Source organism: Podarcis filfolensis, assembly GCF_964270895.1.
Source record: "Podarcis filfolensis genome assembly, chromosome: 13".
Lineage (NCBI taxonomy): Eukaryota > Metazoa > Chordata > Lepidosauria > Squamata > Lacertidae > Podarcis > Podarcis filfolensis.
The window spans coordinates 36,081,575-36,094,725 of record NC_139615.1 but is presented as its reverse complement, the minus strand read 5'-3'; the positions used below and the strand labels follow the sequence as shown (position 1 = coordinate 36,094,725).

The window sequence follows — 13,151 nt, the reverse complement described above, 5'->3', positions numbered from 1 at the left end:
TATTATTTCTGGGAGATTGACATAGTTAAGGCTATCTCATGGTGCCTTCATTTAGTGGCCTCCATTTAGTGGCCATGTGTTACTAATAATGACAGGCCAATTACAGGGATGGCAAATCCCAATGAAATATGGCTTTATTTGTTGCTCATAACATTTGCTTTGCATTATTTCTGTATCAGGTCAGTTTTTGTTATAGCATATAATTCACTGAGTGCTTTATGAGATAATGTCTGTGAACCCTGTAGCTTTTGTACAGCTGGTTCCCCCTCCCCTTTTTATTTTATTTCATATTTTAAACTGGATAGTGACTTTAACGTCATCATAAAATCTTAAAAAATGAAAATTGTACTTCTCTGAATTTTGTGTTACACCTCCCTAACCAATTCGTACAAAAATGCATATATTAGGGGGAAGATGAGCACAACCTTTTGCATTTGGAGAAAATACCACAAAAAATGCATTAGGGAAAGTTGCAAAAATGTGTAAATTAGTCAAAGTTTGGCACAAAAATGTATTGGGATAAATTTGCACTAAATTCTAATTGATTTTCATACGGATTAAAAAATAATAATTGCAAATTCTCATGGAAATGTAGGGAACTGAAATCAAAACTGGATAAATGAGAAACAGAGAAAGTGAAGTTGACAGATTTATCCATCCCTATTTGGGAACAGCACATAAGGACCCAGTAGCCCAAAACCAGCAATAATGGTGGTGATGGGTTAAGACCAAAGAACCTACAAGAGAGAAAAGGGAGTCAGGAGATGATCCAAACATCAGGCATGGTCCAAACAGCCCAAGTGGGAGAGGAGACCTTGTAATTCTCATTAGCACTGGGTCAGAATTTAATGAGGAACCCTGTGGGGACAAATGGAAAGAATATGCTTAAGAGCTACGGAAGGAATCACGAAGAAGCAATAATCTCCCTAAAACTGATCAGCGGTAAGGAAAGTGGGGGACATCATGGCATGTTATTTGGGAAGGAAGAGCACAAACAACGAAGACAGGAATGCTTGCTGTATATTGAAACGAAAAGAAAACTGGTAAGATGCAAACGATGGATATTCTCAGCACGGTGTTTATTTATTACATTCAAATCCCCCACCTTCCCTGAAAAGTGCTCAGGGCGGCTCTCCGTTCCACCATTTTATCCTCAGAACAACCCTGTGAGAGGTAGGTTAAGCCGATAGACAGTGGCTGGCCCAAGGTCACCCAGCAGGCTTTACGGCTCAGTAGGGATTTGAACCCGAGTCTCCCAGGTCCTAACCCAACAGCCTAACCACTAGGCCGTATTTGTTTTAAAACAGGATATTTGATATGACCATACAATGGTACCTCAGGTTAAGAACTTAATTCGTTCTGGAGGTCCGCTCTTAACCTGAAACTGTTCTTAACCTGAGGTACCACTTTAGCTAATGGGGCCTCCTGCTGCCGCCACACAATTTCTGTTCTCATCCTGAAGCAAAGTTCTTAACCCGAGGTACTATTTCTGGGTTAGTGGAGTCTGTAACCTGAAGCATCTGCAACCTGAAGCGACTGTAACCCAAGGTACCACTGTATATGATTTAAAGGTATACTGTAGCTAGGGACTTTAGGCAAATGATCCTTTTAAAATATGTATTTTAAAGTTTTGGTATGAAATAATGATAATGAACCACAGGAGTGAACAGCTCTGAAGAGGGCTCATCAGAGCGGATGGTTTTGGGCGGCGGAAAACAACAGTGTCCTGGGGTCAGGACTGAGAAGCCCAAATGAGAGAATGCAGGCAGTTATCACATCAGGACCAAGCAGAGAAAAGAGAAAGAGAGCATCCTGGGCATTTTGGCAGAGACCATCACTGCGAGGCTAAAACTGAGGGAGCCAAAAAAAAAAAATCGGGGCTCTCTAGCAATTCGAAGGGACCTCGTGGTGCACAGCATAACTGGAAGCATCTCTGTGAAGATAAGGAAGAAGAGAAGGCTGTCCACATGGCGGCCCGGGGAGTCGGAAGGGTGGGAGGGGGGGCGAGCTAAGTACAAATTTCTGTTGCTGCGACACGCCGTCAATTAAAAATGCAAAGCAGATTGACTCATGTGTGAAGGGGGCCTGGGGGGAGCCAGGGACTGTCAGGCCCGATCTATCTGCCCGGCGACACACACGATTGTAGGGTGGGTGGGTGGAAGTGGCATGGGGAAAGGGGTGGGCGAGAGGATGCCTGGAGGGAACAGATTGCCGAGGAAGTCTGGAGCACAGAGTCCCTCGCGCTTCTGCTCCTTCTGCACGCACCGCCGCCACCCCCTTGAGAAATGCAAAAGCAAACCATCTCCAAATCTATCGGGGCCTGGACTCCCTGAGTCCCAAATATTTCTTTGGGTCAAGTTACGGGGTTATGGAGACCTCAAGACCCCTTGCGGTGCTGCCTAGGCACCCATACTTGGCTCTGCAGAATATACCCCCCCCCCCGCCGATAAGCCTCAGCGTGCCCCCACGGTGAATTGGGGGAGCCGGCACATCTCCTGCCTTGACTCCCTGTCCTTCGCTGCTCTCCCTTGCCCCCTCCCCTCAGCTCCTTCGCTTCCGATTATCTCCTGCCACTGACAGGGCCCTGATTTCGTTAATTGCGACTTTAAGGTGGTTCTGTTCAAAGGCATGCTTTTACCCCGGCTAATGCATCTCAAGGCTGCCCCAGAAATAGCAGTTTGGACGGTGTGTGTGTGTGTGTGTGTGTGTATTTGGGTAGCAGAAGATCCTCAGCCACATCGCTTGGGGCGAGAGATGGAGAGAGAAAGAAGGAGTTTTAACAGTAGCCAGTGATTTCCATAGGTCCAGGTTCAGAAATACGAAACAAGAGTCACAACTAGATGGGGGGGGTGTTATATTGTGAGGGCCAGACAGGAAAAAGGAGGGCCACAAGGCTGAAAGGCAGCAAATAGGCCTCTTCAGGGAAATCTGGTGGAGAACGGAGCTGGAAAGATTTCCTTGCGTTGCTTCCACACCGTCCCCGTCCCCCCCACGTCAAGGAACCTCCAAGCAGAGGCCAATGCGAGGTGGCACCCATTGCTTGCTGTCACAAGGCCTGAGCCCTCCCCCCAAACCAGATCCTTAGCACGTGTCACTTCGATGTGAGGCAGGGGCTGGGCTGGGGCGATCCAGCGCGGCGGAGCGAGCTGCCGCTGCCCTCCCCCAACCATCTCTCAGGGTCCTGGAGAGTGGGGGTGTGTGTGTTCGGGTGCCAAGCACGTCAAATCAAAGGGATTGGAAAATACATCTCTCCCCATCACCCACCCCCGAGGCTTTCTCTACCGTTCTGCTAGTGTGCCCCTCTCCTTCAGCCTTTGCCAACCTGGTGCCCACTCCAGTTGAGTTGTAGCCCAAAACATCAGGAAGCCTGCAGTTTGGAAAAGGCTGCTCTAACTGGACCCATGGGCTGGCCGAAATCCCAAGCTTGGGGTCGTGGGACCCAACCCCAGGGCTGGCCCAATACATTTGGCAACCTGAGGCACAACAGCAAACAGTACCCGCCTGTGCCAGTTAAGGCTCACCACGTTACTTTAGCACCCAAGGGAGAAAACCCCACACCTCTTGCCTTTGCAATAAGAATACATTCATAGTAAACAAATAATCAGGGCATCTAAAAGTCAGTTCCCCGAAGCAACTATCTTGGGGTGTTGCTAGGTCCTTGAAAGCCTCTCTGGGCAAAGGCACATATTTGCACAAGCTAATATAGACATATCGATGCAAATTTAGGCCAGCCTTTTTGGGGAGGGAAGGAAATGACTTCTCCTGAATTATGGGGTGCTGTCACACTCCAGGGATCCCCATCTGGCCCCAAACCAGCTTCTCACCAAAGGATGCAACAACACAGACAAGGTTTCTGGGGGAGCACGGTGCAAACAGACCAAGGTCAAACATAGGGAAGTCGTATAGGTCAGCCATATGTCTGGAATTTCCCAGACATATCTGGGATTCATCTTTTGGAAATAAATGTCTGGGCAGAATTTCCTAAAATAGCCAGGAAAACCCGGGCGTATGACAACCCATGTCAGAAGTGTAGGTTTTTCAGCGAATTTCCTTAAAAAAAAGCTCAAAAATGTCTTTTTTTGCAAAAAAAAAATCTCAACAACTTTTGTATCCGGATTTTTACTTTTTGAAATACGGCAACCCTAAACTAGGCTTGAGAGGCAAGGTCAAGAAACCATTCAAGGTCTATTTTTTGCCGAGTAATTCACAAAGTACAACACAGTAAGGGTGGCAAAACTAGAGTCTGCTACAAGAAACCAGAGACCTGTTGTTTCAAGGCTCAAGAAGAAGGCCTTAAACCACCACTGCTGGCTGTGAAGATGTTATCAGGGCTTGCTTACTCACAGGTAGACCCCTTCCTCACAAGTAACCCAATGACTCTAGATCCCAATACACATACTGTGCTGTTGCTCTTTGGCCTGGACCTAAAGCTTCTGGAGGCCTCATTCTCAAGGCCTGTGGGGCGTCTCCACCTCCTCTTCTGACATTTCCAGAGCTTCTTCCTCGGGTATCAACACAGTCCTGCCTGCTCCTCTGGCTCCTCGACCTGCGGAGTTCATCCTACGACAAAACCTACTCCATACCTGGCACCAGATCAGGGCTAGAAAGGGCAGCAACCGGCCATGTGTTTTAAATGCACAATGCGTAGGCAGTCCCCGTTACAGAGCTTCAGTGTTACTTTCCTATTTCTAAAATGGTGCAAATGTTTTCAGGAGCGGCTTTTTGATTGCTTAAGCTCTTGACGATAATATAAGACGAAGCATGCCTGACTAACTTCCTCGCATTTGCACATAAGGCCTTTTTCAGCTTTGCAATGGATTATGGGATATTGCTTTATTTGATATAAGTTGTTTATTTTAAGGTTATTTCGACTTTTTTTGTACTGGATCAGATTGCTGTGAGGCTGCCTAATTTGTTGCTTCTTCAGCTTGTAAAGTGCCTTGTGTGTTTAGAAAGGCGCTATACAAATTAAAAAGGAAATAAATGAGAAACTGAGAGGAACCAAAACGGGTGTATTCACGCACCTCCACCCTTGACTCACATTTCTGCCTCATGGGCATAGCCGGGGAGGGCAGGGAACGGCAGCTCCCCCCCCAAAAAAAAAAATCAATAAAAATACATAGTAAACTGAGGTTCTACTCCCCCCCCCAACAAAAGGCCTGCCCCCCTAACAAAAATCCTGGCTATGCCCATGCTCTGCCTTGCTACACTTTCTTAACATGCCCCTCCCCTCCCCTGGTCCATTTAATCCCCACAAATTTTGAGCTTTGTCCAATTTGTGCTCCAGGCAGCCTAGTTTCTCCTCCATTGCTATACACACACAAACCCACAAAGACCAATTCCCCCCCAAGCAAAGTCTGAATTCTGTAGCTGGAAAGTTCCACGCCTGCCCTGTGGGCCATGGGCTTATCCTGCCCAGGGCTGGCCCAGAAAATGCAGCTGAAGTGAGGGCACACGGCAAGGGGAGGGGAAGGGAAGGATATCTTTCCAGCCTGGAGCGGATGCCATCAGCTGGTGTCGAAGACCCCTTGGGAAAGCTTGGCAAGAGCATGCCAGATGGCGCCCGACCCTCCATGTCCCCACTCTCGGTAGGAATGGAACGGGACCGCAGAACCAGATGGGAAGGAGCGGCGGGCATGGGAGCAGTCAAGAGAGTTGAGACGAGGAACAGCACATCAGGAGATGAGGTGGGGCGGGAAGTTGCGCTGTGGGTCGGGGAGGGGGGGTTGGGAAGCGAGTTAAAAGCAACCAAACAGAGGAGATAGAAACAGAGGAAGCAGCCTCACACCAATGGCAGACCATCTGTCCCCATTAGGCTCATTGCTGCATGCACCAACCGGCAGCAGGCCTCCGGGGTTTCAGGCAGAGGCCTGCCTTAGCCTTATGCAGAGATGCCCTATGTGGTCTAGGACCCATGTACCTACGGGACCGCCTCTCCTGGTATGCCCCGCGGAGGACCTTAAAGTCCACAAATGACAACACCTTGGAGGTCCCAAGTCGCAAGGTGGTTAGATTGGTCTAACTAGGGCCAGGGCCTTTTCAGTACTGGCCCCAACTTGGTGGAACGCTCTGTCACAAAAGACTAGGGCCCTGTGGCACTGAGCTGTTCCGCCTGGCCTTTGGTTTGGACTCAGTCTAACCCTTATGTCTCCCCCCCCCCTTACAGTTTTGATTTATGGACTACTTTTAAAATGAGGCTGCTTTTTAAATTGCATTTTAACCTGTATTTTAAATTGGGGTTTTTTTTAATTGGTCCCCCCCCAATTATGTTTCTATTGTAATTTTACTGGTGTTAGCCGCCCTGAGCCCAGCTGTGGCCGGGGAGGGCAATAAAATTTATTATTATTAAGGGTTGAACCTATGACTTTGGGCATGCAAAATATGTTCTCTGGCCCTTCCGTAGACTTCTTCCCAAAGCTGTACCTCCAGCTTTGATGCCTTCCGAAAACCGAAGGGAAAAAGAACATCCCACCTCATTCAAAGCAATGCTTTTATCTCGTCTCACCCTGACCACCAGGAGGAGCACTTTTAAAGAGTTGATCTCCTGAGGACCCACAACTAATCCGTTGAGACCTGGTGGCTCTGCTGCTGGCAGCTGCATGCTTTGAGAGTGTGGGTTGCTGCAAGAGAGCTGGGTTGTCCATGAGAGGCTGGTTGGATAAAATATGGGACACGGCTTTGTCGGAAAGAATGGCTTACCAGAATCATGTTGCCAGAGGGATAGCTAAGAAAGATGTCATATGGGCGGCCCTTTATATCCTATGCAAACAAGGGTGGATGATTACTACAACCTCTATTGAGGCAAGTTACACTGTGGAGGGCTTGCATTAGCCAACTAAATCTAAACCACTGAGCCCAGGGCTTGCTGATCATAAGGTTTGAATCCCCGCGACGGGGTGAGCTCCCATTGCTTGGTCCCTGCTCCTGCTAGGGCATTTTTATGCCCTAGTAGGTGCAAGAATGAGGGACGCGGGTGGTGCTGTGGGTTAAACCACAGAGTCTAGGGCTTGCCGATCAGCAGGTCGGCGGTTCGAATCCCCATGACAGGGTGAGCTCCCGTTGCTCGGTCCCTGCTCCTGCCAACCTAGCAGTTCGAAAGCAGGCCAAAGTGCAAGTAGATAAATAGGTACCACTCTGGTGGGAAGGTAAATGGTGTTTCCGTGCGCTGCTCTGGTTTTGCCAGAAGCGGCTTAGTCATGCTGGCCACATGACCCAGAAAAACTGTCTGTGGACAAACGTCAGCTCCCTCGGCCAGTAAAGTGAGATGAGCGCCGCAACCCCAGAGTCGTTCACGACTGGACTTAACTGTCAGGGGTCCTTTACCTTTTTACACTATGGAGGGCTTGCATTAGCCAACTGAATCCTGCCTAACGGATTCTGTTTGTACTTTTCATCAGTGCTGACTCCTCGCCGAGTTCTCTTGCATTTTGTTTGTTAATTTAAATTGTGGCATTTTGAAGTACAGTGTCATATTACGTTGCTTGAATGTGCTTTGTCTGTTCTGTCAATTTTGTTTCATGCCTGTTTCCTATGAAATCTCAATAAAGATAATTTCTTTAGAAAATAAGCTATGGTTTTATCTATTTGTGAATGGATACAGATTTAACCGGTTAATAAACCAATTAGTTGCAAGGTGGTTAGATTGGTCTCAACTAGGGCCGGGGCCTTTTCAGTACTGGCCCTGACTTGGTGGAACGCTCTGTCACAAGAGACCAGGGCCCTGCAGGACTTGACATCTTTCTGCAGGGCCTGCAAGACAGAGCTGTTCCACCTGGCCTTTGGCCAGGGCACAGTCTGACCCTTATGATTCCCTCCCCTTATGGTTTTGATCTATGGGCTACTATTAAAATGAGGCTGCATTTTAAATTGTATTTTAACCCGTATTTTAAATTGGTCCCCCCCCCAATTATGTTTTTATTGTAATTTTACTGGTGTTAGCCGCCCTGAGCCCGGCTCTGGCCGGGGAGGGTGGGGTATAAATAAAAATACATTATTATTATTATTATTATTATTATTATTATTATTATTATTACAACTGATAAAATTAAGCAATTAAGCCCTGCCAGAAGCCTACCCCCACTTCTAAAGGGATAGTGCTGGTGGTTGATTTCAGGAAAGCAGCAATCCTTTAAGAGAGTAAGAAGTAAGTCCCATTGAACTTAACAGGACTTGCTTCTGAGTAGACAGATATAGGATTCCATGGTGACTCATTTAATCTTGAGGGTAGAAACCAAAGGCTGAAGCTCCTCGAAAGGGAGGAAAGGGAGGAAACCAATAGCAGGGGTGGTTACTTCTGCTGTTCCCTAGAGCTCTCTGTAAACAGGAGTAACCTGAGAATTATATAAGGAAGTCAAACAATTGGGAGGCATTTCCCAGTTTAAACAGGAGCTGTTGACTTTAGGATAACCTCCAAAAAAGCTCAGTGACATAAGATGCTTCTTTGTGGCTAGAATCCCAAAGAGCCCCACAGGCGTGAGACCCATTGTGGGTCCAGATCCTGGCCTGAGTGCATCCAGCTGGAGGGGCAGAAGTAGTTGTAAATTCCAGTATGAAAAACTTACAGGGCACAAATGATGTCTGAAGATTTCGAAGCTGAATTCAGAGTAATTAAAAAACCAGGAATTACCTAAATCAGGTATGAGAAACCTGTGGCTTCCAGATCTCCTCAGACTCCAACTCCCATCGTCCCAGATTATTTGCCATCTTGGCTGAGGCTGATGGGAATTGGAGTTTAGCAGCATGTGAACGAGAGCCACAAACTGCTAATCTCTGGGCTGGAGTCAGGAAGACAGAAATTAAATCTGTGGGAATGTTTACAGTGTTCAATGCCTGCTTTTGAGCTTCTCCATAGCGTAAGGCACTCAAGGCAGAATAACGGTGCCCGCAGGGTCATAATCGGGAAGTGGAGGAGAATTACAATTGGTTATATAAAGAAACAAGGCAATTTTCCCAGTAGCTACAAAGGGAAATTGGATTATGGGTGCAAACAGGTTCAGAAGTTGAAGTTGTGGGCCAGGGAAGGTGGTGCTAGTCTGACACCTTGTGGAAACAACCGATACTACAGGAGCTCAAAGGAGAGCGCAAAATATGGTCTGAAACTCAACATCAAAAAAACGAAGATCATGGCCACTGGGCCCATCACCTCCTGGCAAATAGAAGGGGAAGAAATAGAGGCAGTGGGAGATTTTACTTTCTTGGGCTCCATGATCACTGCAGATGGTGACAGCAGCCACGAAATTAATAGGTGCCTGCTTCTTGGGAGAAAAGCAATGACAAACCTAGACAGCATCTTAAAAAGCAGAGACATCACCTTGCCAACAAAAGTCTGTATAGTAAAAGCTATGGTTTTCCCAGTAGTGATGTATGGAAGTGAGAGCTGGACCATAAAGAAGGCTGATCACCAAAGAATTGATGCTTTTGAATTATGGTGCTGGAGGAGACTCTTGAGAGTCCCATGGACTGCAAGAAGATCAAACCTCTCCATTCTGAAGGAAATCAGCCCTGAGTGCTCACTGGGAGGACAGATCCTGAAGCTGAGGCTCCAATACTTTGGCCACCTCATGAGAAGAGAAGACTCCCTGGAAAAGACCCTGATGTTGGGAAAGATGGAGGGCACAAGGAGAAGGGGACAGCAGAGGACGAGATGGTTGGACAGTGATCTCGAAGCTACCAACATGAAGTTGACGAAACTGTGGGAGGCAGTGGAAGACAGGAGTGCCTGGCGTGCTCTGGTCCATGGGGTCACGAAGAGTTGGACACGACTAACGACTAAACAACAACAACAACAACAACACAGGAGCTCAGTTGAGACTGCCACCAAGATCCAGAGAGATGTTTCTCCAGAAAGAGATGTTTCCTGAGAGAAGGGAAATGAGCATAGCCCCAAGGAACTGTGGAGAGGGGAGGATAACAGAGCAAGAGGCAAATGACAATGTTAAGAGGCGGTGTTGGAAGCTGAAGGGGTAACAGGGTTTAGTGAGCAGGGAGAGTCTGTGGCAGAGGAAATCCAGAATTGGAGACAGAAGCTGAAGCAGGATTGTGATAGGAGGGAGGCCAAGAGGCAGAGATGTGTGAGGTTGGTGAAAAGTCATGGGTGCCTCCTCCTCCTCCTGTGACCAGCTCCCCTTCTCCTGGTCTCCCAGGACCAGGAGAGGCATGAAGTGGGAGTAGCAAAGGCAGGCACACAGACGCAGTCTCAGAATGCTTGGGGGAAACCCTGGAGAGGAGGGGACTTAGGCAGCTGTGGAAGTGGGGGACCTTCAGTCTCCACAGCTACCTCATAGGGGCAAGACCTACCAAAGAACAGTTGCTGCACTCATTGGGCCCGGCACCCCTGTGCATATTGTCTTTTTTTTCCTAATACAGTAGTACCTTGGAAGTCGAAAGGAATCCGTTCTGGAAGTCTGTTCAACTTCCAAAACGTTCAAAAACCAAATTGCGGCTTCTGATCGGCTGCAGGAAGCTCCTGCAGCTGATCAGAAGCCACAGAAGCTCCATTGGACGTTCGGGTTCCAAAAAAATGTTTGCAAACCAGAACAATCACTTCGGGGTTTGTGGCGTTTGGTAGCCAAAACATCCGAGTTCCAAGGCGTTCGACAACCAAGGCACGACTGTAAAGAGTTAACCTCACTTACTCTGTGTGATTTACTGCTGGCTTGCTCCTGAGCACTGCAGCCTACTTCATCAGATGCATGAAGCCTCGTTTTAAATTGCAGGCTGATATACACAAGGTTAAGGGACGCGGGTGGCGCTGTGGGTTAAACCACAGAGCCTAGGGCTTGCCGAATGAAGGTTGGTGGTTCGAATCCCCACGACAGGGTAAGTTCCCGTTGCTTGTCCCTGCTAATGTCAACCTAGCAGTTCGAAAGCACGTCAAAGTGCAAGTAGATAAATAGGTACCACTCCGACGGGAAGGTAAACGGCGTTTCTGTGTGCTGCTCTGGTTCGCCAGAAGCGGCTTAGTCATGCTGGCCACATGACCCGAAAGCTGTACGCCAGCTCCCTCGGCCAGTAAAGCGAGATGAGCGCCGCAACCCCAGAGTCGGTCACGACTGGACCTAATGGTCAGGGGTCCCTTTACCTATACACAAGGTTGCTGTGGCACGGGTGGGACTGAGAACAGTGAGATCAGCAAAAGAATGAAACGCAGAAAAGCAGCCATGGATAATTATGTTAAAGTGGCTGTTCACAGAAACCCCACACAAACGGGTTGGAGTTGATAGCGCAAACATCCTGTCATTGGCCAGCTAATTTGCATGTGTAATGTTGCTGTTTTTTTACCACAGGACAGAGCATTAAACCTTTTGGTGAATTGTGAAATCAGCAGCTTCACAGGTGCAGCCTCTCTTTGAAGTTCCTTGTTCCAGGAATGCCCACCTTAAGGTGAATTACAAAGCGTCCTGTGAGGTTGAAACGTCCCCCCTCCCACTCATTTTTTCCGGATAGTGGCATTTCTGCTGCTTTAAATACCTTCTGCTCACAAACCATTAGCACCCACTACTTGCTACATATGCATACACACTGTGTAGCCTGAAGGCTACACCTTCATTGTTGTTTCTCACTCAGAAATAAATAGCAGTGTACTTTGGAGAAAGGTACAGTGGTACCTTGATTAAGAACTTCATTCGTTCTGAGGGTCTGTTCTTAACCTGAAACTGTTATTAACCTGAGGTACCACTTTAGCTAATGGGGCCCTCCCGCTGCCGCCGCCACGCGATTTCTGTTCTCATCCTGAAGCAAAGTTCTTAACCCGAGGTACTATTTCTGGGTTAGCGGAGTCCGTAACCTGAAGCGTCTGTAACCTGAGGTACCACTGTATATCCATTTGTTTCAATCAGCAGTGTGGGGGGAAAATCTTTTTCATATAACTGTAGAGTTGGAAGGGAGCCCCAGGGGCCATCTAGTCCAACCCCCTGCAATGTAGGAATGCTTGAACCAACCCAAGGGCCGCAGTGTATTATGGTAAGCCTTCTGGGGGCAGCATGTCAGTGGTGTGGGGGGGGCACAGAAGAGAAAGCGACAAAGCAGCAAATGAACATTTTGCCTCTGTATACAAGTAACCTAGTTTCTAGGCACACCCTTACATGGCTGGTGAGGGGCACCTCTCAGGAAAAGGATGTGTGCCAGAGGAAAGGGTGTAGATTGTGTCGAGTCTTGAAGGTCAAGTAGAGAGGCGTGGAGGTGCAGAATTGGCACCAGGGCCTGGGCTCCCTCATCCCTTGTTTAAATAGAAGTTGATGGAAGCGCCAAGCCATTTCCCTCTGCTGCCCTCTTGCTAGCTCAGGTCCTTTCCAGTCCAAAAAATCAATCTTTCTAAAGGGTGCCTTGCATGTGAAACAAAACTCTTTCTAATCTTCCTTCTCTGACCCAGTTCTACAATAAAACGTCCCCAACGGCCACCATCCCATAATGATGTGGTGTGCTTTTCTGCCACCTTTGTGGAGTATCATTCTCCACATATCCAGAATGGTGGGTATGGATGAGCATTTGCAGACAAGATGTAAGGCAGAAGAGAAATCAGTACACTTTGGGAGGGCAGGAAGATGCAGTCCTACGGCTTGGGAAGCAAAATGGCTGCCCGCACACATTTTGGAATCAGTGTTGCTTTCCAAAACTCATCTGTACATATGGAAGGGAGAAGTGGGGTTGGGAGGGAGAGAGTCAGGACACTTCCTGAGCTGTTGCTGTTTCACACAATGGCAAACTTGGGTTGCACAAGTACAGTGGATTGGGAGGTCTTATGCAACAAACCCACTTGTGGCTGCTGGGGCCCCTTGCCTTGTCTTACCTTAGGCAGTTTTGTCCTCAAACATTCTGGTGTGGGCCCAGAATGCATCAGGGCTGTCACTGTTTTGTGGGTGAGATTCAACAACATACCTGTAAATAAGGAAGGGCCACAGCTCACTGGGCATGCGGAAAGTCGCATGGGCACTTCTGAGCAGGGCTGGGGGAGACCTCTGCCTGAAGCCCTGCAGAGCCTTTGCCAGCCAATGTAGATGGACAGTTCTGAGGTAGACAGACCAGTGATCTGACAAGCCATAAAACTAATTCCTACATCCCTAAGGAACTAGCAACCGACTTGAGTCTTGTCACATTCAACCCACTACACTTCAAAAATCCTTGAGAGTTGGCATCCGTTTCGAGAGACAATA

At 48.0% G+C, this 13,151-nt stretch overlaps 2 protein-coding genes across 12 annotated transcripts in view; one reads left to right on the top strand and one right to left on the bottom strand.

The window, feature by feature from the left end:
• LOC310747988 (paired box protein Pax-6-like) overlaps positions 1-13,151 on the bottom strand; it is a gene marked incomplete at its 3' end in the record, with an annotated part of 131,241 nt that overhangs the window by 111,472 nt on the left and 6,618 nt on the right. For 2 of the 10 annotated variants that reach the window (XR_014541051.1, XM_083583477.1), the window contains exon 1: positions 4,400-4,981. The exons of 1 other annotated variant lie outside the window; for it this stretch is intronic. Of the gene's footprint in view, positions 1-741; positions 1,542-4,399; positions 4,990-5,386; positions 5,527-13,151 lie in introns of those variants that run through there. 7 more of the 10 variants (XM_083583479.1, XM_083583483.1, XM_083583476.1 and 4 more) reach the window with 7 other exon arrangements.
• Positions 5,487-13,151, top strand: part of RCN3 (reticulocalbin 3) — a 29,224-nt gene continuing 21,559 nt past the window's right edge. The window contains exon 1 of one of the 2 annotated variants that reach the window (XM_083583387.1): positions 5,487-5,588. In XM_083583387.1, coding sequence (XP_083439513.1) covers positions 5,502-5,588 — 87 coding nt within the window. In that variant the 5' untranslated portion in view covers positions 5,487-5,501. Of the gene's footprint in view, positions 5,688-13,151 lie in introns of both variants that reach the window. The other variant, XM_083583389.1, reaches the window with a different exon arrangement.